The 26,554-nt window shown below is 54.7% G+C and overlaps 1 protein-coding gene across 1 annotated transcript in view; it reads left to right on the forward strand.

The window, feature by feature from the left end:
* The window catches only part of LOC134948251 (properdin-like), a 44,775-nt gene extending 18,440 nt beyond the window's left edge, over positions 1-26,335 (forward strand). The window contains exons 3-9 of the mRNA XM_063936120.1: positions 5,998-6,152; positions 7,243-7,413; positions 7,700-7,897; positions 9,686-9,859; positions 23,316-23,510; positions 25,268-25,391; positions 25,901-26,335. Coding sequence (XP_063792190.1) covers positions 5,998-6,152; positions 7,243-7,413; positions 7,700-7,897; positions 9,686-9,859; positions 23,316-23,510; positions 25,268-25,391; positions 25,901-26,039 — 1,156 coding nt within the window. The 3' untranslated portion in view covers positions 26,040-26,335. The remainder of the gene's footprint in view (positions 1-5,997; positions 6,153-7,242; positions 7,414-7,699; positions 7,898-9,685; positions 9,860-23,315; positions 23,511-25,267; positions 25,392-25,900) is intronic.
* The last annotated feature ends 219 nt before the right edge of the window (positions 26,336-26,554 follow it).

Raw genomic sequence — 26,554 nt, forward strand, 5'->3', positions numbered from 1 at the left:
TCACCCTTTCTCCCCAGGTCTCTCTATTACCCCCTCTCACCGATTCTCTCTCTCACCCACTCTCCCCAGGTCTCTCTCTGTCACCCCCTCTCCCCGGGTCTCTTTCTGTCACCCCCTCTCCCCGGGACTCTCTATCACCCCCTCTCCCCAGGTCTCACTCTGTCACCCCCTCTCCCCGGGTCTCTTTCTGTCACCCCCCTCTCCCCCGGGTGTCTCTGTCAACCCCTCTCCCCAGGTCTTTCTGTCACCCCCCTCTCCCCGGGTCTCTCTATCACCCTCTCTCCCCGGGTCTCTCTATCACCCCCTCTCCCCGGGGTCTCTCTATCACTTCCTCTCTCCGGGTTTCTCTATCACCCTTTATCCCCGAGTCTCTCTCTGTCACCCCCCTCTCTCCGGGTCTCTCTATCACCCCTTCTCTCTGAGTCTCTCTCTGTCACCCCCTCTCCCCGGGTCTCTCTATCACTCCCTGTCCTTGGGGTTCTCTATCACCCACTCTCCCCTGGTCTCTTTATCATGCCCTCCCCCTGGGGTCTCTCTATCATCCCCTCTCCCCATGTCTCTATATCACCCCCTCTCCCCGGGTCTCTCTATCACCCCCTCTTACCGGGTTTATCTATTTCCCGCTCTGCCCAGGTCTCTCTATCACCCCCCTCTCCCTCGGTCTCTCTATCACCCCCCTCTCCCTGGGTCTCTCTATCACCCCCTCTCCCTGGGTCTCTCTCTCACCCCCTCTCCCCGGGTCTCTCTATCAACTCTATCCCCGGGTCTCTCTCTGTCACCCTCTCTTCCCCGAGTCTCTCTATCTCCCCTTCTCCCCAGGTCTCTCTATCTCCCCTTCTCCCCGGAACTCTCTATCACCCTTTCTCCCAGGACTTTCTCTTCACCCCCTCTCCCCGGGTCTCTCTATCACTCCCTCTCCCCAGGTTTCTCTATCACCCCCCTCTCCCTGGGTATCTATATCACCCCCCTTCTCCCCGGGTCTCTCTGTCACCCCCTCTCCCCAGGGTCTCTCTATCACCCCCCTCTCCCTGGTCTCACTATCACCCCCTCTCCCCAGGTTTCTCTATCACCCCCTCTCCCTGGGTCTTTCTATCACCCCCTCTCCCCGGTCTCTCTGTCACCCCCCTCTCCCCGGATCTCTCTATCACCCCCTCTCCCAGGGTCTCTCTGTCACCTCTTCTCCCCAAGTCTTTCTATCACCCCTCCCCGGGTCTCACTATCACCCCCCTCTCTCCGGGGTCTCTCTGTCAGCCCCTCTACCCATGGTCTCTCTGTCACCACCTTTACCCGGGGTCTCTCTGTCACCACCTCTCCCCATGTCTCTCTATCACCCCCTCTCCCTGAGTCTCTATATCACCCCCTCTCCCCGGGTCTCTCTATCACCCTCTCTCTTCGGGTTCTCTCTGTCACCACCTCTCCACGGGGTCTCTCTATTCTCCCTCTCCCCGGGGTCCTCTCTATCACCCCCTCTCCCTGAGTATCTATATCACCCCCTCTCCCCGGGTCTCTCTATCATCCTCTCTCTTCGGGTTCTCTCTGTCACCACCTCTCCACGGGGTCTCTCTATTCTCCCTCTCCCGGATCTCTATCACTCCCTCTCCCGAGGTCTCTCTATCACCCCCTCTCCCCGGGTCTCTCTATCACCCCCTCTCCCCAGGTCTCTCTGTCACCCCTCTCCCCGGGTCTCTCTATCACCCCCCTCTCCTCGGGTCTCTCTATCACCCCCTCTCCCCAGTCTCTCTGTCACTCCCTCTCCCCGGTACTCTCGGTCACCCCCTCTCCCCTGGGGTCCCTCTCCCCGAATCTCTTTTTCACCCTCTCCCCGGGGTTTCTCTATCACCCCCTCTCTCCGGGTTTCTCTATCACTCCCTCTCCCCGGGTCTCTCTATCACACCCTCACCCCTGGTCTCTCTATCAGCCCCTCTCCCCGGGTCTCTCCATCACCCCCCTCTCCCCGGGTCTCTCCATCCTCCTTCTCCCCGGTTCTCTCTCTATCACCCTTTCTCCTCAGGTATCTCTATCACCCCCTCTCACCGGTTCTCTCTCACCCACTCTCCCCAGGTCTCTCTCTGTCACCCTCTCTCTCCCTGAGGTCTCTCTATCACCCCCTCTCCCCGGGACTCTCTATCACCCCCTCTCCCCAGGTCTCTCTATCACCCCCCTCTCCCCGAGGTCTCTCTATCAGTCCCTCTCCCCGGGTCTCTCTGTCACCCCCTCACCGGGTCTCTCTATCACCTCCTCTCCCCGGGTCTCTCTATCACCCCCTCTCCCCGGGTCACTCTATCACCTCCTCTCCCCGGGTCTCTCTATCACCCCCTTTCCCTGGTCTCTCTATCACACCCTTCCCCTGGGGTCTCTCTATCATCCCCTCTCCCGGGTCTCTATATCACCCCCTCTTCCCGGGTCTCTCTATCAACCTTTCTTCCGGATCAGACGCTCTCCTCAGTCTATCTAGAACCCCCCTTTCTCTGGGTCTCTCTCTCACCCCCTCTCCCTTGGTCTCTCTCTCACTCCCACTCCCTGGTTCTCTCTCTCACTCCCTCTCCCTGGTCTCTCTCTCACCCCTCTCCCTGGGTCTCTTTATCAACCCCTCACCCCGGGTCTCTCCATCCTTTTTCTCCCCGGGGCTCTCTCTATCACCCTTTCTCCCCAGGTCTCTCTATCACCCCCTCTCACCGGTTCTCTCTCTCACCCACTCTCCCCAGGTCTCTCTCTATCACCCTCTCTCCCTGAGGTCTCTCTATCACCCCCTCTCCCTGGGACTCTCTATCACCCCCTCTCCCCTGGTCTCTCTATCAACTCCTATACCCCGGGTCTCTCTCTTTCACCCTCTCTCCCCGAGGTCTCTATATCAGCCCCTCTCCCCCGGGTCTCTCTATCACTCCCCTCTACCCCGGGTCTCTCTATCACTTCCTCTCCCCAGGTCTCTCTCTCACTCCATCTCCCCGGGTCTCTCTCTCACCCCCTCTCCCTGGGTCTCTCTATCACCCCCTCTCCCCGGGTCTCTCCATCCTCCTTCTCCCCGGGTCTCTCTCTATCACCCTTTCTCCCCAGGTCTCTCTGTCACCCCCTCTCACCGGTTCTCTCTCTCACCCCCCTCTCCCCAGGTCTCTTTCTATCACCCTCTTTCCCTGAGGTCTCTCTATCACCCCCTCTCCCCTGGACTCTCTATCACCCCCTCTCCCCAGGTCTCTCTCTGTCACCCCCTCTCCCCGGGTCTCTTTTGTCACCCCCCTCTCCCCGGGTCTCTCTGTCACCCCCTCTCTCCAGGTCTCTCTGTCACCCCCTCTCCCCGGGTCTCTCTATCACCCCCCTCTCCCCGGGTCTCTCTATCACCCCCTCTCCCCAGGTCTCTCTCTGTTACCCCCTCTCCCCCGGGTCTCTCTGTTACCCCCCTCTCCCCAGGTCTCTCTGTCACCCCCTCTCCCCGGGTCTCTCTGTCACCCCCTCTCCCCGGGTCTCTCTACTCACCCCCTCTCTCCGGGTCTCTCTATCACTCCCTCTCCCCCAGACTCTGTATCACCCTCTCCCCGGTCTTTCTATCACCCCCTCTCCCCAGGTTTTTCTATCACTCCCTCTCTCCGGGTATCTCTATCACCCTTTATCCCAGAGTCTCTCTCTGTCACCCCCTCTCTCTGGGTCTCTCTATCACCCCTTCTCCCCGATACTCTCTCTGTCACCCCTTCTCCTCAGGTCTCTCTGTCACCCCCCTCTCCCCGGGTCTCTCTGTCACCCCTTCTCCCCGGGCCTCCTCTCTATCACCCTTTCTCCCCAGGTCTCTCTATCACCCCCTCTCACTAGTTCTCTCTCTCACCCACTCTCCCCAGGTCTCTCTCTGTCACCCTCTCTCCCTGAGGTCTCTCTATCACCCCCTCTCCCCGGGACCTCTCTATCACCCCCCTCTCCCCGGGTCTCTTTCTGTCAACCCCCTCTCCCCGGGTCTCTCTGTCACCCCCTCTCCCCGGGTCTCTCTATCACCCCCTTTCCCCCGGGTCTCTCTATCACCCCCTTTCCCCGGGTCTCTCAATCACCCCCTCTCCCCGGGGTCTCTCTATCACCCCCTCTCCCCGGGGTCTCTCTATCACCCCCTCTTCCGGGGTCTCTCTATCACCCCCTCTCTCCGGGTCTCTCTATCACTCCCTCTCCCCGGGACTCTCTATCACCCTCTCCCCGGTCTTTCTATCACCCCCTCTCCCAAGGTTTCTCTATCACTCCCTCTCTCTGGGTTTCTCTATCACCCTTTATCCCTGAGTCTCTCTCTCTGTCACCCCCTCTCTCCGGGTCTCTCTATCACCCCTTCTCCCCGAGTCTCTGTCTGTCACCCCCACTCCCCAAGTCTCTCTGTCACCCCCCTCTCCCCAGGTCTCTCTATCACCCCCTTTCCCCGGGTCTCTCTATCACCGCCCTCCCACCGGGGTCTCTCTATCATCTTTTCTCCCCGAGACTCTCTCTGTCACCCCTTCTCCTCGGGTCTCTCTGTCACCCCCTCTCCCCGGGTCTCTCTGTCACCCCTTCTCCCCGGGCCTCTCTCTCACCCCCTCTCCCTGGGTCTCTCTCTCACCCCCTCTCCCTGGATCTCTCTCTCACTCCCTCCCCCTGGGTCTCTCTCTCACCCCCTCTCCCTGGGTCTCTCTATCACCCCCTCTCCCCGAGTCTCTCTATCAACTCCTATCCCCGGGTCTCTCTCTATGACCCTCTCTCCCCGAGTCTCTATATCACCCCCTCTTCCCGGGTCTCTCTCTATCACCCTCTCTCCCTGAGGTCTCTCTATCACCCCCTCTCCCCTGGTCTCACTATCACCCCTTCTCCCCAGGTCTCTCTATCACCCCCTCTCCCCTGGTCTCACTATCACCCCTTCTCCCCAGGTCTCTCTATCATCCCCTCTCCCCGGGTCTCTCTATCACCCCCTCTCCCTGGGTCTCTCTATCACCCCCTCTCCCAGGGACTCTCTGTCACCTCTTCTCCCCGGGTCTTTCTATCACCCCCTTTCCCCAGGTCTCTCTAACACCCCCTCTCTCCGGGGTCTCTCTGTCACCACCTCTACCCGGGGTCTCTCTGTCACCACCTCTCTACAGGTCTCTCTATCACCCTCTCTCCCTGATTCTCTCTATCATACCCTCTCCCCGGGTCTCTCTATCACTCTCTCTCTTCGGGTTCTCTGTCACTACCTCTCCACGGGGTCTCTCTATTCTTCCTCTCCCCGGGTCTCTCTATCACCCCCTCTCCCCGGGTCTCTCTATCACCCCCTCTCCCCGGTCTCTCTGTCACTCCCTCTCCCCGGTACTCTCTATCACCCTCTCTCCCCGAATCTCTCTTTCACCCTTTCCCCGGGTCTCTCTATCACCCCCTCTCCCCGGGTTTCTGTATAACTCCCTCTCCCCGGGTCTCTCTATCACCCTCTTACCCCTGGTCTCTCTATCACCCCCTCTCCCCGGGTCTCACTACCACCCTTTCTCCCCGGGTCTCTCTATCACCCCTCTCCCCAGGTCTTGCTATTACCCCCTCTCCCCGGGTCTTTCTACCACCCCCTCTCCCCGTGTCTCTCTATCACCCCCTCTCCCCAGGTCTCTCTATTACCCCCTCTCTCCGGGTCTATGTCTATCACCCCCCTCTCCCCGGGGTCTCTCTATCACCCCCTCTCCCCGGTTCTCTCTATCACCCCCTCCCCCCAGGTCTCTCTCTATCACCCCCTCCCCCCAGGTCTCTCTATCACTCCCTCTCCCCGGGTCTCTCTATCACCCCCTCTCCCCAGGTCTCTCTATCACCCCCCTCTCCCCGGTTCTCTCTATCACCCTCTCTCCCCAGGTGTCTCTATCACCCCCTCTCCCCGGGTCTCTCTATCACCCCCTCTCCCTGGGTCTATCTCTATCACCCCCTCTACCCAGGTCTCTCTATCACCCCCTCTCCCCGGGTCTCTTTATCACCCCCCTCTCCCGGGTCTCTCTATCTGTGGTTATAAGCTGAATCTCCAAGAATAATATTCCTCGCCTTCCACAGTGAGGCGGAATGGTCACAGTGGAGTGAATGGAGTCCGTGCACCGTCTCATGCCTGGAAGGAATTCAGAGCCGGAATCGGGTGTGTATAGGGAAGGGGGACTGTCCTGGACATAAGGAGGAAGTTCAGATCTGCTCCCTACAAGACTGCTGTCCTGGTAGGTACCGTAGAAACACTTACAGCAGGCTTACTCAGCCATTGCCGGTAGGCCACGCTGTAATTTGTAGTTCCACAACAGCCGCTAAGCCAAAGGCTGTGTACATCTAGGGGCTGGATGTAATCACGCCCGTGTTCAGATGCCGGCCGAACTCTGACTTTTTTTTTTCAAAAGGGCAATCACTTACAACGGCATTTTGCCTTGTAAGTGATTACCCCTTTAAAAAAGCATCCTGCACGGCCGCTGAACTTGGGCGTCAACCGGCGTCATCTGGCCCTAGATGTGAAGAGACTGTGGTCAAGAAAGCTAGGTGCCTTTGAATACCCGTCTCCTAGTCACTGACCAGGAACCCCCAGCCCAACTTAGATTTAATCAGATGGACAATGACTGCAGCCCTCGTGACCGATGGTCGTAACGGTGATCCGATGCTGTGTCTTCAGACACAGCAACGAGATCTGCGATGGCGGTTGTAGGCGTCTTCTTTCTTCAGTCACCTGCTGTGACATTAGCATATTCGCTGTACGGTATTGCGCAGCCGCTTCAAACCCTATAGGCCTAATTCATGTTTATACGCACAGGTTATAGCAAGTGCGATTTTCTCGGCTTTGCAACTGCTGATGTTAGCAAGTAAGGATGCCGCCCAGGAATGATAAGAGATGCCCACCGGAGCCATCACAAACTTAGTCGAAATTGCATACACATTCTCAGCCTATACGCAAAAAAAACGCGGCACAACGAGTCTAAGGGTTGGCCTATGGTTGACTGGACACAGCAGTAGCGATGCAGGTGCCATGTTTTTGTACATACGAGCCCCCAGCTAACGGCAGATTAATACCCGAAAACAGCAGCTTAATGCCCCAAAATGGTTTGATAGATGGTGGATCTAAAGACTCACCTTGTGGTATTTCAGCGTCCATGGGCGATGACACTATCCTTGCACCGTCGGGCACATGGATGTACACAAAGTACACAATCAGGCCCTAAGTCCATTATGTATAATCACTTATTTTGCCAAATGTTGGGAGGAAAATGAATCAGTGGTTATTAATTATCAGTGGTGACCTTCGCTCTTCTCCATCTCCTCTATCAGTGATGGGTGGCTGGTCTCCGTGGAGTCCATGGTCCCAATGTTCTGTCACATGTGGATTGGGTCAAATGAAGAGGACGAGAGAATGCAATAACCCAGCTCCTGAATGTGGTGGATTGTGTGTTGGAAACCGTGAGGAGACTACCGTCTGCGATACCAACCAAGTGTGTCCCAGTAAGTGCCAAGGACTCCCGATGGGGTACTATAGGGGAGATCCAAGAATAACCCTAACAACAATACAATGCAATATAATTATATTATTCATTACATTATTGTGGGCGAGATGTATGAAGCCTTGGAGAGAGGTTAAGTAGAGAAGTTGCACAAAGCAACCAATCAGATTCTTCCTGTCATTTATAGCACAGTATTTGAAATGACAGTAAGAAGCCGGTTGGTTTGAGCAACTACTCTACACTTCATCTCCCCCATTGTGTTACTAATCTTGTTGTTCCACTCCCAGCTCACGGCGCATGGAGCAACTGGGGTAACTGGGGTGACTGCTCATCCACTTGCATGGCAGAGGATTCCAAAGTTTTACCAACTCAGAGCCGTCATCGACTGTGCAACAGCCCAAGTCCTTCAGTAAGTCCTCCAGGACGGTCCTGTGAGGGAAACAAGCAAGAAACCAGAGATTGTGCTGGCACTCCCTTTTGTCCAGGTGAGGCCAAGTCGCCCAGAATTGCCAACTTCCTTTTTGAAAGCTGGAACAGATTAGGAAATATCCCTCATTCGTACAAACTGTACCTCTAAGGCCCACCTATTTCAGCCCCTCTTCAGTGACCCAATTTACGGCGGTCATGTACAAATTAGGATAGTGGGCACATATGACATTACCATAACGTCTACATTCTTAGACATAACCAAAATTCGAATTGGGGTTTCACCAAATTTCATGTTTTGGGATTTGTCCAAAATATTACTAAACCCTCCAGCGTCCTAGGTCTGCTCATATTCTCACACAAGCATACCCTACAGAAATAAAACACACGGACAACAGGATGTATATCAATGAACCGCAGTGTTGGGGGGAGGTAGTTGGTGTGACGTCCCTAATTGAATTTTAGACTGTGCTGCAGCCCAACCTCTTCAACTGCCACCGGCAAGGAACAGAGCATTCTGTACCTTATGAAATGGGTCATGTTGGAGTGCCGCTCCTTTCTGGGCCAATCGAAAAGGCTAGTGGCCATCTGCCCACCCCCATCATCCCGCAACATGAGGTGCCTTCTTACACCTTATCCTATGGGAGAAGGAGTCCCAATTGACCGGTATTGCCCCCCAATTACCCACACACAGCATAATTGTCAGTAACGTAATCCCTAACAGACCACTCACACCTCAGGGCGCAACTCAAAACTAAACCGAGTAAGTCGTCCCTTCCGCAAAACCTACAATTGGGATGGGAGGACGGGAAATGATTTCCAGAAGAGTCCCTCATTATTGGCTTCTGAAGTTGGGAGGTATAAATTATGTAGTGGGCCCAGGATGGCTGCCTGACCTGGTAAGCTTGCGGGTGGAATAATTCTTGGATCTGACGATTCTGTGGGCATCGATTGTTTATCATCTTAGAACTGTACTTTGTATTTCCCCAAAGTACACAACACTCCCAGTTATTACTTATGTCACCCACTGCAGCCTAAGTACTGTGCCCAAGATGGCTGCCTTCACCTGATACGTTCAGGTGTGGGACATTGGCGTATCTACAATGGGTACATGGTGTGCAGTGCACACGGGCCCCTGGTCCAGTGTGGACCACACCACACACCCTGCCTCTGGAGTCTCACATCAGCCGGCGCTGCAGACAGAAATCACCTGGAAATGGTGCGGCGGCCATATTCCCGGAGATTTGTATATGCGCAGTAGAGAAGTCCCTGGGAACATAGCACAAGCACCTTGTTCCCAGAGACATGCACATCAGCACTAGAGGAAGCCAAAGAGGAGGGTGCCCGCGCTGAGCCAGCACATGGTAGATTTCCTCTCTTCAACCGCCCCTGGCGTGAGATGAACAATCCGTTTAACGGATGATTGTGCATCTTGCAGTTTGTATTTGAGTTTCATATTTTGTATTCATTCAGTGTAACTCCTGTATAGCGCCAATCATAGAAACATTGGGCCGGCTGTAATGGAGTCCTCCGACATTTTTTTAAAGGGGCAATTGTTTACGAGGCAAAACCATGCCTTGTAAGTGACTGCCCCTTAATAAACGGCAGAGTTTGCAGGCAACTCCATTACATCCGGCCCATAGAAATTGATGGCGATAACAACCACTTGGCCCATCTAGTCTGCCCAAAGGATGACATTTAATGAAACATGTGTAAAAGCAACATGTGGCCCTCCAGTTGTTATGGGACTAGAAGTCCCAGCATGCCCCACCAGCCAGGGACTAGTAGGGCAAATTGGAAATTGTAGGAGCTACAGACCCTTAACACTTTGGATAATATTTCCTCAGTTGATGGAGGATGGGGGCCGTGGGTGAAAGCCTCGGAGTGTTCGGTCACCTGCGGAATTGGAAACAATAAAGAAGAGAGGTCTTGCAATAACCCGGCCCCCCGTCATGGAGGGAACCGCTGTCCTGAATCTACCACGAGATACGTTATCTGCAACACAAAGCAGCCATGTCCCAGTAAGTGTCTATGATGACAAGGTAAACGTATACGTATAAATTACACAAGACTTGCCTCTTCTTTCTGAGCCATCAGGAAATGTAAGAGTTAAATCTCTCCAACCTGAAATCATTATTGGAGAATTGGCTGGTCGGTGCAACCCGCATATGGAATGGGGATCGCATCTTCTAACATTGATAATATTACCTTACTAGGTGCTTCATCGCGCCCTACGGGCGCTCTTCACAATGTCGCAAGGGGCTACGCCCCCTTAACCCTTGCATGCCTTTCTGGGGTTCAATATTTGTATTATATGGAGTATTACCTGCATTCCTTTGTTAGTGGTTAAATATTGCACAATGAAAGGGCGTGCGATGGTGAAGGAGGCGCAGCCCCTTGCGACAGCGAGAACAGCACTTGCAGGGCACGATGTACAGAATGTAGCGGGTGCGGGGGGGACTGCGGATGGGGGAGGGTGTCTGTAGATGCTGCTGGTGGAGGGGGGGCGGAAACGGGGGGGGGCCCGGATGGGGAAGGGTCGGGAGGTGCTGCGGGTGCGGGAGGGGCTGAGGAGTGGGGGCTGCAGATGGGGGAGGGGTCCGGAGGCACTGCAGGTGGGGGAGGGGCAGGGGTGCCACGGGTGGGAGAGGGGCAGGTGTGGGGATGTTGCAGATGGGTGAAGGTTTCCAGAGGTGCTGAGGGATGGGAAGGGGCGTGGGGGCCGGGGGTGGGGTAGGGGTCCGCAGGCGCCGTGGGTAGGGGAGGGGCAGGTACGGGTGGTGCTGCGGATGGGGAAGGAGGTCCGGAGGTGCTGCAGGTGGTGGAGGGGCAGGTGCCATGGGTGGGGGAGGGGTGGGTGAGGGGGGGACCGCGGATGGAGGAGGGTGTCTGCAGATGCTGCGGGTGGAGGGGTGCAGGTGTGGGGGGAGACATATATGGGGGGTGGATGGTGGAGGGGGTATGGAGGTGCTGTGGGTGGTGAAGGGGCGGAGGAGTGGGAGCCGCGTGTGGTGTAGGGGGTCTGGAGGCACAGCGTGTAGGGGAGGGGTGGAGTGCCGCATGTGGTGGAGGGGAAGGTGCGGAGGTGTGGTGCATTGGGGAGGGGTCTGGAGGCGCTGCAGGTACTGTACCTGCCAAAAAGGTAGTTGGAGGGTATGCAGTAACAGGGCCAGGGCAGGGGTGACAGGGTCAGAACAGGGGTGACGGGGCCAGGACAGGGGTGACAGGGTCAGAACAGGGGTGACAGGGTCAGAACAGGGGTGACGGGGTCAGGACAGGGGTGACGGGGCCAGGAAAGGGGCGACGGGGCCAGGACAGAAATGAGAGGGACAGGAAAGGGGTGACAGGGCCAGGGTAGGGGCGGCAGGACCAGGACAGGGGTGACAGGGCCAGTATAGGGTTGACAGGGCAAGCACAGGGGTGACAGGGCCAGGATAGGGGTAACAGGGCCAGCATAAGGGTGACAGGGCCAGGATAAGGGTGAAAGGGCCAGGATAAGGGTGAAAGGGCCAGGATAAGGGTGACAGGGACATGACAGAACACAGGGCACGGGAGAGATTGGTATTAGGGACAGAACAGTGGTGACAGACAGATGTGTCTTACCGGAGTCACTGCTGCTGGCTGCTGCTGTTCCACTCCAACCTGTTGGGATCTGCTGCTGCTGGAGACTTGGCATGGCTGACTCTCTTAGGCTGGAGTCCTGCTTCCTCTGCCCACCCGTATCCCTCCCCCCTCCTCAGTCACACAACGCGGACCTCGCGCGGCTGCCAGGCACTGTGGTAAGGGGAGACTGGGAGTGACTGGTTAGCCCCCCGAGACGCTGCGGCTGGAGGGAGGAGGGGGTCATAGCATGCACGCGGTGTGGACCTCGCGGCTGCCGGGCACTGTGGTAAGGGGAGACTGGGAGTGACTGGTTAGCCCCCAGGAGACACTGCGGCTGGAGGGAGGAGGGGGTCATAGCATGCACGCGGCGCGGACCTCGCGGCTGCTGGGCACTGTGGTAAGGGGAGACTGGCAGTGACTGGTTAGCTCCCAGGAGACACTGCGGCTGGAGGGAGGAGGGGGTCGGAGCCTGCAAGCAGCTCGGACTTCTGCAGCGCTACCCGCCGGCTAAAGTGTGTGAAGGAGCTGGGCGCACCTCACTGCAGGTGGCAGCACTGCAGCTAATGGTGGGGTTGCCGGGGCTGGAGATAACAGAGGCAGTACGAAACCTGCACAGCGGCAGGTGCCCCACAAAACTGCAGCTAAGAAGCATGGAGTGTGCCAGAAAGTGACGCTCCTCCGCGCCAGAGAGACCCTGCTGAGTATGCTGATGTGGGGGGTCAAGCACACAGTTAGCCGGTGCCCGTCTGTCTGTATGACATACCCCTCACACACCCCCATACCTCCCAAATGCCCCAATTTTCTGCTTAGCAGAGCAGCAGTGAATAGTGGAGACAGAGGGAGAGGGGGCATCAGGGGGTACGGATTAAATCGGGGTTCCAGCAGCAGAGCCGGACTAAGGGGGGGGGGGGGCAGGGGGTACGTACCGTTGGCCCCACAGTTTTAGGGGCCCCCCTGCTGGCGTAGCTCTGTCTCAGCTCTGAAGCTCTCCCGTCCTGCCAGCAACAGCGGCAGCATTGTGCTACAGTGAGCACATGCTGCTGTGTATTGTCAGGTCTGTGGTGTTGCAGGGAGGGAGCAGTCTCCGTGCTTTCTTCTGCCTGTGCGGGTGTGTAGGGGGAGCGACCACCCCCTCTGGATTTAGCCCTAGCTGAGGGGCCAAAATTCCACAAAAAAATAATAATCTGGAATTTGCATAAGGGGGCATGGCCTCACTGGGCGCGATTAGGCCACGCCCCCAACCCCACAGCAGGCACAGCAATGAGATAGGGCCCCCCTGTCTCAAGTGCTCTGGGACCCCCGGACTTATAATCAGCCCCTGGGGGCATGCCAGCAGCTCACAGAGCGCTGGGCATGCCCCCTCACTGATGAAAACGGGGGCCCTCCCGTGAAGCCACGCCCCCTTTTGTTGGTCACGCCCCTTTTTCGCTGCTTGTGTGTCCCTCCTTCTGCCTGAAGAAAGCTGGGAGGTATGCACCCCTGTCTGCCTGAAGAAAGTTGGGAGGTATGCACCCCTGTCTGCCTGAAGAAAGCTGGGAGGTATGCACCCCTGTCTGTGCCATACCCATACCATCTGCTTCTGCTCCCAGTCTCCTATAGATTTGGCCAGATCTGTGACTCATTTGACTAACTCCGCCCAGCGTTAGCAAATGAGTCACAAAGTCACAGATCTGGGCTATTATATAGGAGATAACAGTATTGCACAGTGTATAAGTATGCAACATACCCGGGGACTATATAATAAGATGCAAACGCTGCTCCTCAGCTCTGTGGGGGGAATTCAAATGTTTTGCATACCAGCGACCACTAGATGGCGACTGACGGAGCCATTCAAGTGTTGCTCCGTTCGGCCGCGCACAGCCGCCTTACTGACATTATTGTTATGTTCTTCTGTCATTTTGATGGGCTGGTAACTAGTGCATGCATAATATGGCAGAACACATCAGAAGGGAGCAAAAAGGGCTAAACATATGTATACAGTATATATATATATATATATATATATATATATATACTGCTATTACTCTTTTTAAATGAACTCTCAGCCGTGTAGTTCCAACACTCTATCCACATATAAAGGGTATATAAAAAGATAGGTATGCACTTAAAACAAAACGTTCCATACGATCCAGATAGTTCATCAGCCTTGAATGAATCTCAAATAAAATCCTTTATTCTTAAAAGACATTCCTTTTTAAAACTTGTAGGGTGCTGTTCGATTTTATGGGGTTTAACGGTATACAATCCTGGATTTCAGATGCACATAGAATAGAGCTCACCAGATCCTCGGGACGCCATTGATAAAAAAAAAAGGGTCAGACGTGTTTCTACTCTAATAGGGTCTTTGTCAAGGTGCCTTGACAAAGACCCTATTAGGGTAGAAACGCGTCGGCAGCAGATGGATTTGGTCGCTGTTTGTTCGTGCAGAACAGGGAGATACAGTTCGGGAGTAGGAGGAGCGGAGAAGCCTGTCGGCGCTGCAGCGCTGAGAAACTCACAGTCAGAGGACAGCTAGCGGTGGAGATTTGGCGTCAGCGGGTAAAGCAAATCCCGTCTTTGAAAGCACCATTTTTTTTAACAACAGCTTCCCGAGGATCTGGTGAGCTCTGTTCTATGTGCATCTGAAATCCAGGATTGTATACCGTTAAACCCCATAAACCCAAACTGCACTCAATGGGGGAATTCAAATGTTTGAAAAGTCGGTTGGGTGTCTGTCTATTAGACAGGAAAAAACAGACTCCCAACTGACTTTTCAAACATTTGAATTCCCCCCTATGAGTTTTAAAAAGGAATGTTTTTTTAAGAAGAAAGGATTTTATTTGAGATTCATTCACGGCTGATGAACTATCTGGATCATATGGAACATTTTGGCATAAGTTTATACCTATCTTTTTATACCCTTTATATGTGGGTAGAGCGTTGGAAATACACGGCTGAGAGATCCATTTGAATAATAGCAGCACTGTGGCTCCTTTTCTGTGGCTTTACTATTTGAGTTTGTATTTATTTCAGACTGAGGGCGGGATGTATTAAAATACATCGCCGCCCCTCGCCACCTACTGCAGCGATGTTGATCGCGTATGTACTAACATATGCTATCAACATCGCAATGCGGTGACGGAGGCCCCCCCCGATACCTGTGAGGTGGTGTGCGGGGGGTCTCCGTCACCTCCCAGTGGTCTCCACACTGCCCGCACTCCGGGAAGCAGCAGCAGGCTGCCCCCGGTGCCTCCTCCTCACCCCTACACCCGGAAGGACCTCCGGCTGCGTTGCTATGGGGAGGAGGAGATTACCTTCCTCAACCAGGGCTGCCTGGAGGAAGGGGGTCGGCGTCTTTGGCCGGGGCGGCGTAGGCGGTGGGTTGCAGCGACCTGCGATAAGAAGCCCATAGGCTTCTATAGGGCATCGCCATCCAGAGATGGCGATACCCTGGGCGGCAAAAAACCGGCGGTTGGGTCTTAGTACATTTAAAAATGCGGTAAAACCCCTGAAAACAGGGGTTTTACCACATTTTTCCCTTAGTACATCTCGCCCTGAGCTGGTCTGTTTTGCACAGAGGGTAACAGCTGCAGCTTGTGAGCGCTCAATAAGGAGGACTGCATTTCTAGTATTTCACAGTATATATATATAGAGAGAGAGAGAGAGAGAGAGAGAGAGAGAGATACACACTGGAGGGAAAGAAGCATTATAACTACAGTATTACCACACCTGTTTCAGCAACTTACAAGATTATAAGTGTACTGATTCCTTACTACCCTGCTCAGCTTCTGCGATCTGTAGATGAAGGACTATTTGCAGTACCTATATTCTCCCTGAATTCGTTTGGGGGGGGGTCAAGTTTTAGCTTGGTGGCTCTGACTCTATGGAACTCGCTGCCCCTACAGTGCGAGAGGGTCCCATTCTAAATTCCTTAGAGGACAGACGGAAGACTTTCCTGTTTGCTCACGCGTTTCGCTAATGTCGTTTTAGTTCCTAAAAAAATTCAGGTGCTTAGTTCTCTATTCTGTTAATCTTATTTTGGATATTGCGTGCTTAAATGCAAACGTAAAGCGCTCGAGTCCTGTTGGGGATGGTATAGGAATCCCGACGCTTGGGATACCGGCAGTAAGAAGACCGACAGTTGCATCATGATGGTCAAGATCCCGACAACTTTTAGGTATGTATGCTAATCCCCCACAAGGCCTCCCCCTCCCCCGCAGCCTAAACCTACTCCTCACCCTTCAGTGCCTAACCCTCCCCCCACAGCCTAACCCTAACCATACCCCCTTAGTGCCTAAGGGGGACATTTACTAAGCAGTGATAAGAGCGGAGAAGTGAGCCAGTAGAGAAGTTGCCCCATCAACCAATCAGCAGCTCTGTTTAATTTTCTAGCATGCAAATTATAGATGTTACTTCAGTGCTGATTGGTTGCCATTATGGTGGCCAATCCCGGGATCGGCGGGATCCCGGGATTTAGGCCCAAAAATGTCCGGGATTCAATCCCGGGATTGGAAGCTCCAATCCCGGGGATTGAGGGATCAGCGTTGAGCGTCCACAGGACGCTCAGACACTGCCCGGCTTCCACTTTCCGGGTCCCCAGCGCAGCGTGAGAGGTTACACTGCGCTGTCAGGAGCAGCCAGCAGCAATCAGGGGATGATCCACTCCCGCCCGCCCTCTGTATATGGTAAGTTATATGTGCGGGGCGGGCGGGGCGGGGTGGGGTGAGGGGGCAGCCACCTCTCTAAAAGCCAATCCCGGGTATCCCGGGATTGCCCATTTTTCTATCCCGATACCCGGGATTGAAAAAATGGCCCGGGATTGGCTTCCCTAGAGTTGCCATTGGCAACTTCTCCACTGGCTCACTTCTCCGCTTTTATCACTGTTTAGTAAATGTCCCCCTAACCCCCATGACCACCCTCCTCGCGACCTAATCATAACCCCCCGCCCCCTCATCCCCCCAACCCAGGCTAACAAGATCCCTCCTATTGGAAGGAGAGTGTTATATAAATAGTATACTAGGCGATTCATCGCGCCCTATGGGCGCTCTTCACACCGTCGTTTGTGGCTACGCCCCGTTAACCCCTGCACTCCTTTGAACATACGCAGGCCGGTAGAGAACAGATGCAGAAATGGAGGGCAATATAGAGGGCATACAGAAAAGAGAGAGGCGTAGGGGGGAAGGGGGGGGGGGAATGTACAGAAACGCTGTGCGATGGGTAAAGGATAGGGAGAGGCAGGGTGGTAGGGAGAGGATAAAGAGAGGCAAGGTGTTACAAAACAAAATACCGGTGGGTGCTGTGGGTGCCACGAGTGGGGAAGGGGTGTTGCGGTTGGGGAAGGGAGTGCTGCGGGTGGTGGAGGTGAGGGTGTGGGTGCTATGGGTGGGGGAAGGGGCAGGAGTGCCGGGGGTGGGGGAGGGACGTGTGCCGCGGGAGGGGGGCGGATGTGAAGGATGCTGTGGGTGTTTAGGTGAGGGAGGGGCGTGTGGCACGGGTGGGGGGCGTATGTGGTGGATGCCGCGAGGAGGGTGGTGGGTTGCAGGGGGGAGAGGTGGGTATGGGGGTGGTGCGGGGTTTTTGGGGTTGGGCCGGTGGCTTTTGCTGGTTGTGGGTGTTACAGGAGGCGGCGGGAGTGCCGTGGGTGGGGGAGGGGTGTGTGCCACGGGTGGGGGGCGAATGAGGTGGGTGCTGTGGGTGGGGGAGGGGCGGGGGTGCGGATGTGGTGGATGCTGTGGGTGGGGTGGAGGATGCAGGGGGGGGTAGGTAGAGGTAGGTGTGGGGTGGGGGAGGTGGGGGGGTGCTGCGGGTGGGGGAGGGGTGGGTGGGGTGGAGGGTGTAGCGGGGGGAGAGGTTGGTATAGGGGTGGGGGAGGGGCATGGGGTGTTGCGGGGTGTGGGTGTTGCGGGTGGGGGAGGTGGCGGGAATGCCGCGGGTGGGGGAGGGGGTGGGAGTGCCGTGGGTGGGGGAGGGGTGTGTACGGGGGATGGGGGAGGGGGCGGGAATGGGGCGGGTGGGGGAGGGGTGCTGCGGGTGGGGGAGGGGTGCGTGTCGCGGGTGGGGGAGGGGTGCGTACCGGGGGAGGGGTGCGTGCCGCGGGTGGGGGAGGGGTGCGTGCCGCGGGTGGGGGAGGGGTGCCGCGGGTGGAGTGCGTGTCGCGGGTGGGGGAGGGGTGCGTGCCGCGGGTGCGGGAGGGGGCAGGAGTGCCGAGGGTTGGGTGGATGCCGTGGGTGGGAGGGTGCGGGATGCCGCGGGCCGTGTGCCGTGGTTGGGTGGGGTGGATTACTGTCTCCCAAATCCCCAGCAGTGTCCCGGATCAGAGCACCCACCTTTCGGGCCTCACGCACAGCACGCACAGCATGCAGCTCAGTACAGATTGCCGGAACTCTTCGGATGTCAACCAGTCCCAGAGCCGCTGAAGCAGGATGGAGAGGCGGGACCCGGCCCAGCGAGCTCCCTTCTTGAGCTGCCGAGCGCCGGACGTGGCCGCTCTACTGGCCAGAGGCCGGAGCAGCACGGAGCGGAGCAGGAGGAGCGGGGCGGGCATAGTGCGGGGGCGGCTGGGGGGGAGACGGGCAGCGGTCCCAGAGCCCGGAGCAGCACGGTGCGGAGCAGGAGGAGCGGGGCGGGCATAGTGCGGGGGTGGCTGGGGGGAGACGGGCAGCGGTCCCAGAGGGAGGGGACTGTCCAGCCGCCCAGATCTGTGCATGTGACTCCGCCCAGCGTTACGAGCACAGAGTCACAGACTAAAGCAAATATATAGGAGATGCCCCACAACAGTAATAGTAGCGTCCTTATACGTAATGCCCCCCAGTAGTAGTAGCAGTTATATGTAATGCCCCCCAACAGTAATAGTAGCGTCCTTATACGTAATGCCACCACTGTAGTAGTAGCATCCTTACATGTAATGCCCTCCCAGTAGTAGTAGCGTTCTTATACGTAATGCCCCCCATAGTAGTAGCGTCCTTATATGTAATGCCCCCCAGTATTAGTAGCCTCCTTATACATAATGCCCCCCTATAGTAGTAGCGTCCTTATACGTAATGCCCCTCCATAGTAGTAGCGTCCTTATACGTAATGGCCCCCCTATAGTAGTAGCGTCCTTATACGTAATGCCCCCCCTATAGTAGTAGCGTCTTTATACGTAATGCCCCCCTATAGTAGTAGCGTCCTTATACGTAATGCCCCCCTATAGTAGTAGCGTCCTTATACGTAATGCCCCCCTATATTAGTAGCGTCCTTATACGTAATGCCCCCCCTATATTAGTAGCGTCCTTATACGTAATGCCCCCCCTATAGTAGTAGCGTCCTTATACGTAATGCCACCACTGTAGTAGTAGTGTCCTTATACGTAATGCCCCCCTATAGTAGTAGCGTCCTTATACGTAATGCCCCCCTATATTAGTAGCGTCCTTATACGTAATGCCCCCCCTATATTAGTAGCGTCCTTATACGTAATGCCCCCCCTATAGTAGTAGCGTCCTTATACGTAATGCCACCACTGTAGTAGTACCGTCCTTATACATAATGCCCCCCCAGTAGTAGTAGCATCCTTACATGTAATGCCCTCCCAGTAGTAGTAGCGTTCTTATACATAATGCGCCCCCAGTAGTAGCGTCCTTATATGTAATGCCCCCCAGTATTAGTAGCCTCCTTATACGTAATGCCCCCCTATAGTAGTAGCGTCCTTATACGTAATGCCCCCCCTATAGTAGTAGCGTCCTTATACGTAATGCCCCCCTATAGTAGTAGCGTCCTTATACGTAATGCCCCCCTATAGTAGTAGTGTCCTTATACGTAATGCCCCCCTATATTAGTAGCGTCCTTATACGTAATGCCCCCCTATATTAGTAGCGTCCTTATACGTAATGCCCCCCCTATAGTAGTAGCGTCCTTATACGTAATGCCCCCCTATAGTAGTAGCGTCCTTATACGTAATGCCCCCCCTATATTAGTAGCGTCCTTATACGTAATGCCCCCCCTATATTAGTAGCGTCCTTGCATGTAATGGCCCCCCCAGCAGTGGCGTCCATAAAGTGCGCACACACAGACATACCTCACACACACACAATTCACACATATATACAAACACACACACACCACCATATACACACCCACCCACCCACACCCCCCCCCCCACTATACACACACACACACACACACCCCACTATATACACACACACACACACACACACACACACACACAAACACCCCCCCCCACTATACACACACACACACACACACACATTTCTCTCTCACCCTCCACTTACCAAGTCTGGCTGGCCGTCACTGAAGTGCTGATTCCACCACTGTTCAGCTGTCTGGTCCCGTGTAGCTCCGCCCCTCTATTCCGTGTAGCTCCCCCTCGTGATGACGTAGCTCCGCCCCCTTTTCGGGACCCACACTGCACAGCACACAGCCCGCTGTCACAGGTGATTGGGGGGGGGGGGAGGACAGGCACAGCAGCCTCACCTCCTATACTGTAAGGTAGGGTCTTGCACCTGACTGCTGCTGGCACTGAGTATGGGGTAGCTCCCTGCAGCAGATGCAGTTGACTCCGCCCAGCTCTGTGACTCCGCCCAGCGTTATGGGCACAGAGTCACAGATTAAGGCAAATATATAGGAGATTGATTATTATTATTATTATTATTAACTAGGTGCTTCATCGCGCCCTACGGGCGCTCTTCACACCGTCGCAAGATGCTACGCCCCCTTAACCGTTGCATGCCTTTCTGGGGTTCAATATTTGTGTTATATGGAGTATCACCTGCATTCCTTTGTTAGTGGTTAAATATTGCACAATGAAAGGGTGTGCGATGGTGAAGGAGGCGCAGCCCCTTGCGATGGCGTGAACAGCACCTGCAGGCCACAATGTACAGAATGTAGCGGGTGCGGGGGGTACTGCGGATGGTGTCTGTAGATGCTGCGGATGGAGGGGGGGCGGAAGTGGGGGTGGGGCCCGGATGGGGAAGGGTTGGGAGGTGCTGCGGGTGGGGGAGGGGCAGAGGAGTGGGGGATGCAGATGGGGGAGGGGTCCGGAGGCACTGCAGGTGGGGGAGGGGCAGGGGTGCCATGGGTGGGGGAGGGGCAGGTGTGGGGATGTTGCAGATGGGTGAAGGGTTCCGGAGGTGCTGTGGGATGGGAAGGGGCGGGAGTGCCACTGGTGGGGTAGGGATCCGTAGGCGCCATGGGTAGGGGAGGGGCAGGTACGGGTGTTGCGGCAGATGGGGAAGGAGGTCCGGAGGTGCTGCAGGTGGTGGTGGGGCAGGTGCGGGGGTGCCATTGGTGGGGGAGGGGTGGGTGAGGGGGGGACCGCGGATGGAGGAGGGTGTCTGCAGATGCTGCGGGTGGAGGGGGGCAGGTGTGGGGGAGACATATAAGGGGGGTGAATGGTGGAGGGGGCCTGGAGATTGCTGGGGGTGGTGAAGGGGCAGAGGAGTGGGAGCCGCGGGTGGTGTAGGGGGTCTGGAGGCACAGCATGTGGGGGAGGGGTGGTGTGCCGCATGCGGTGGAGGGGAAGGTGCGGAGGTGTGGTGCATTGGGGAGAGGTCTGGAGGTGCTGCGGGTACTGTACCTGCCAAAAAGGTAGTTGGAGGGTATGCAGTAACAGGGCCAGGACAGGGGTGACAGGGTCAGAACAGGGTTGACTGGGCCAGGACAGGGGTGACAGGGTCAGAACAGGGGTGACAGGGTCAGAACAGGGGTGACGGGGCCAGGACAGGGGTGACGGGGCCAGGACATGGGCGACGGGGCCAGGACAGAAATGACAGGGACAGGATAGGGGTGACAGGGTCAGTGTAGGGGCGGCAGGACCAGGACAGGGGTGAAAGGGCCAGTATAGGGTTGACAGGGCAAGCACAGGGGTGATAGGGCCAGGATAGGGGTAGCAGGGCCAGCATAAGGGTGACAGGGCCAGGATAAGGGTGAAAGGGCCAGGATAAGGGTGAAAGGGCCAGGATAAGGGTGGCAGGTCAAGGCCAGGGGTGACAGGGACATGACAGAACACAGGGCACGGGAGAGATTGGTATTAGGGACAGAACAGTGGTGACAGACAGATGTGTCTTACCGGAGTCACTGCTGCTGGCTGCTGCTGTTCCACTCCAACCTGTTGGCATCTGCTGCTGGTGGAGACTTGGCATGGCTGACTCTCTTAGGCTGTATTCCTGCTTCCTCTGCCCGTCCACATCACTCCCCCCTCTCCTCAGTCACACACCGCAGACCTCGCGCAGCTGCCGGGCACTGTGGTAAGGTGAGACTGGGAGTGACTGGTTAGCCCCCAGGAGATGCTGCGGCTGGAGGGAGGAGGGGGTCATAGCATGCACGTGGCGCGGACCTCACGGCTGCTGGGCACTATGGTAAGGGGAGACTGGGAGTGACTGGTTAGCTCCCAGGAGACGCTGATGCTGGAGGGAGGAGGGGGTCAGAGCCTGCAAGCAGCGCAGACTTCTGCAGCGCTACCCGCCGGCTAAAGTGTGTGAAGGAGCTGGGCGCAACTCACTGCGGGTGGCAGCGCTGCAGCTAGCGGTGGGGTTGCCGGGGCTGGAGATAACAGAGGCAGTACGGAAAGTGCACAGCGGCTGGTGACCCACAAAACTACAGCTAAGAAGCGTGGAGTGTGCCAGAATGTGACGCTCCTCCCCGCCAGAGAGACCCTGCTGAGTATGCTGATGTGGGGGTCAAGTATGGCATACCCCCTCACACACCCCCATACCTCCCAAATGTCCCAATTTTCGCGGGACAGTCCCATTTTTTGGGGTCTGTCCCGCTGTCCCACCCGCGGGTCGCAGTGTCCTGCAGTGGGGGGGGGGGGGGGGGGGGAGCAGTTGGAAAGCTCCTGTACTCGCTGTTCTGCTTAGCAGAGCAGCGGTGAATAGTGGAGACAGGGAGAGGGGGCATCAGGGGGTACGGATTAAGGGGGGGTTCCAGCAGCAGAGCCGGATTAAGGGGGGGGGCAGGCGGTACGTACCGTTGGCCCCACAGTTTTAGGGGCCCTCCCGGCTCGAGTAGCTCTGTCCCAGCTCAGAAGCTCCCCCGTCCTGCCAGCAACAGCGGCAGCATTGTGCTACAGTCAGCACACGCTGCTGCGTATTGGCAGGTCTGTGGTGTTACAGGGAGGCAGCAGTCTCCCTGCTTTCTTCTGCCTGTGTGGGTGTGTAGGGGGGAGCGACCACCTCCTCTGGATTTAGCCCTAGCTGAGGGGCCAAAATTCCATAAAAAAAAAATAAAAAAATAAAAATCCCGGAATTTGCATAATGGGGCGTGGCCTTGCGTCCCGCGATTAGGCCACGCCCCCAACCCACAGCAGGCACAGCAATGAGATAGGGCTCCCCTGTCTCAAGTACCCTGTGCCCCCCGGACTCATAATCAGCCCCTGGGGGCATGCCAGCAGCTCACAGAGCGCTGGGCATGCCCCCTCACTGACGAAAACGGGGCCCTCCCGTGAAGCCACGCCCCCTTTTCGCTGTGTGTGTGTGTGTGTGTGTGTGTGTGTGTGTGTGTGTGTGTGCGCGTGCTCATGAAGAAAGCTGGGAGGTATGCACCCCTGCCTGTGCCATGTCCATACTATCTGCTTCTGCAGCTGCTCCTAGTGTCCTATAGATTTGGCCAGATCTGTGACTCATTTGACTAACTCCGCCCACTGTTGTGACTCCGCCCAGCGTTAGCAAATGAATCACAAGATCACAGATCTGGGCTATTATATAGGAGATAATAATAATAATAATAATATTGATGATTTAGAAATAATTCCAGTCATAAGGAATAGCCTGGATAATTCTACAGTGAATTCATCACAAAATGGCCGCCGTCACAGGTAGTGTTCTATGTGCTCTTGCTTTATGTGGTACAGCTATTGCTGTTTGCTGTCCTGTTGCCATAACTGAAGTTTGCATCTTGCAGTTGACGGACGCTGGGGACCTTGGACGGACTGGAAGCCGTGTGCTGATATTGATACAACAGTAAATATCAACTGCAAAACCATAGTAGGATTACAGAGCAGGACTCGCCGTTGTATTGAGCCGCAGCATAACGGAGCTGATTGCAAAGGCAGTTACCGGGATAGCCGCCGATGCTATGACGTGGAAGGCTGTTTCTGTAAGTGTGGTTCCATGGGCCTAATTCAGATCTGATCGCAGCAGCAAATTTGTTTGCTAATGGGCAAAACCATGTGCACTGCAGGTGGGGCAGATGTAACATGTGCAGAGAGCGTTAGATTTGGGTGGGTTATATTGTTTCTGTGCAGGGTAAATACTGGCTGCTTTATTTTTACACTGCAATTTAGATTTCAGTTTGAAAACACCCCACCCAAATCAAACTCTCTGCACATTTTACATCTGCCTATGATATTTCTTACTCTCTTCAGTCTATAGATAGATAGACAAGGCTGACAATGAATCGGTTACATAACACTAAGGGGCGTATTTCTAAAAAAACATGTTTATGGGAAATCCCCTGAAAACAGGGACCACCGGCCAATGATAAGCATCAAGTGAGTGTATATACAGGGAACCGCACAAATCTCCTGTGATCCCATTTTCGACCGCCCTCAAAAAGTATTCTATAGGAGCTGATAAAATGCCAAATTTATCAAACGCTTGGCTCCCAAAGATAACGCCATCTGCAGATGGCATTAGTAATTTTAGCCTATAAGCTGCATACTGCGAAGATTCCTGGAGAAGGATTCTTAGGGTCCCCCACGTCAATCTCCCAGCAGAGCACACATGCACATTAGCGCCCTGGGCCCTGAACCTAGACTTAAAGTGATCGCAGTGATGGGCTCCTGTCAGAGCCCTCTGTCCCTGCAATGCATTTGTGTTACATTCTGGCCCTCCTTAATTTCCTAAACCAATTCCAGATAACGAATACATATATATTCCTAATGATCTTTCTCTGCAGCACAATGAAATACTGAGACTGTCTATCTATCAAAGCCCCTAAAATGAGGCAAGATTTAGGACAGTCGCCTATTTATCAAATCCCCTCCTGTAGGTGAAGGCTATCACCGGCTATCACAAGCGTCATCCATAGCCAGGGGCACTCTGTGATGTCAGGCAAAGCAAGGGTCAGCGAGGGAGAGTCCATTCCATCAATAAAAACTGTATACACAACATATTTATACTGGGAGCTTGTATGTCAAGGCTACTGAGGCTTATTCAGGTGCGGTCGCAAATTGGCTATTGTACGCACATAGGGCCTGATTCAGCATTGGACGCTGAAGTGCGGAAATCGCTATGCGCAAGGATTCAGATTGCGATCACACACAAACACTATCTAAGTCCCTGCAGGGGCGGCAACCCAGCGTTTTGAGGGTGGCGTTGCGGAGGCGTGGCCTGGACAATGCAGGCATGTCCGGATTATTTGCGTGCAGGGCCGCGGCAGCTACATGACGTCGCATGGAGCCACTGCGACCAAAAACATGGCAGTTCAGCGACTGGCAGGGGCTACCCTTAAGGTGTGAGCGCATCTCTGTTTAACGATGCGCTTGCATTTCAATGGGCTACAGAATGGAGTTGTAGTTTTGCAAATTCTCGCAACACTACAACTAAAGCTGAATTAGGCCCATTGGTCGATGTTTTCTTACTGTGCAGCGATTGAATTGCTATAGCGGTCGCAACAAGGAATTAGTCTCAGGTAAGCTTCTGCCCTCATTAGCATATAATCGCAATTGCGTAGGGAAAAAGATGGCAACAACAACAGCAAGAACAACCGCACCTGAATGAGCCCCACTGCGCGCTCTGTAAATGACTGTTAGCAAATGAATGCAGTAATGAATGATACCGTGAGTAGGGAGTTGATTGCTGGTAGTTTGCCTCATTGCATTAGAACCTATGGTAACATCTGTCTGGTTTCAGTGTCCAAAGGAGAAATTGAAGCTAACTGGTCGGAATGGAGTAATTGGGGTCTCTGCTCCTCCCCATGCGGAGCGTCTAAGACAAAGAGATACAGGGAGTGCTTGGTGAATTATCCCGGATACAAGTGAGTCACCGAACTAGACTGCCCATCATTTTATAATGAAAACTGGGCCACCTGCTAAGCGATGTAAATTTTGCTGAGACCATACAACCCATGACCGTGTGCGCACACAGGGGGGGCTTCCCTTATTCAGTTATGTGGTTGCAATTAAATTTGGATTGCATCGCTGGTCGCCATTGTTAATAGATAGCTGGTATAATCATGTAAAAAATGGCTATTCCTACCACGTTGTGGACTGCCGCAATTGTAAATGCATAAGCCCCATTGGCGTACTTTACCTACCTAGGTCCAGGGGGTTCCGAACTGCACACCCTGCAACCATACAATTATACTGTGTAGTCTATACCTTTTATACGTTCTTGGGGGAAGGGGGGTTTATACTTTCTTTATTGAAATTGTCTTGTTTTCAAAGTAAATTGTTTCCCTATAAAGTGTTATGAACTTGATGGCATCATACAAATAAGTAGAATAATAACACTCAGTGAATGTATCTTCCTGTTCTCTCCTCCCAGGACCAAGATCTCAGGAATAACGAAGGAGTTGGATGTTTATTTCTCAGGAACTCCCAAATTCAGATGTAGTAAACTGAACGGGCAGTTTCTGAAGGTGGAGGAGGAAAGAGATTGCAAAAATGTTCCAGCGTGCACGTAAGATGCGTGACATATAGCGTGACCGCACTATAGCGCAGGAGACCGAATGGGAGGTGGTGGAGGTGAGCAACGTTGGCTGATCAGAGCTTCCTTTTCTCAAAAAAAATAATTCCAGAAATCAACCGTACATAGCCCCCGTGCTGCTCAAGATTATTTTCTACTATCCCCAAGCATAATAAATTCAAGGACTGTATACATTTATGGGAGATTTATGGGAATTTGTCAGGAGCAATCCATAACGTAACTTTAGCTTCACTTGTATGGCGATGAATAAAGATTTGCTAACATCTACCGTCATTAGTGCCTCCACTTTACTATTCTCTCTCGACAGATGGTGTGTGTGGGTATGGTGTATTATCTTCACAATCATGTCAACATGAGAATGTTGACACAGGTGGCTCCAGTGCTGTCTTCCGAACCTGGAGGACAGGTGATGATGACTTCTCGCAGATCCAGAGGTGTATCGCTAACCTTTAATCCTCCCCTTAGTGCCTAGCCCTTATCTCTCCTCCCACT

This window comes from Pseudophryne corroboree, chromosome 8 (assembly GCF_028390025.1).
Source record: "Pseudophryne corroboree isolate aPseCor3 chromosome 8, aPseCor3.hap2, whole genome shotgun sequence".
Classification (NCBI taxonomy): domain Eukaryota; kingdom Metazoa; phylum Chordata; class Amphibia; order Anura; family Myobatrachidae; genus Pseudophryne; species Pseudophryne corroboree.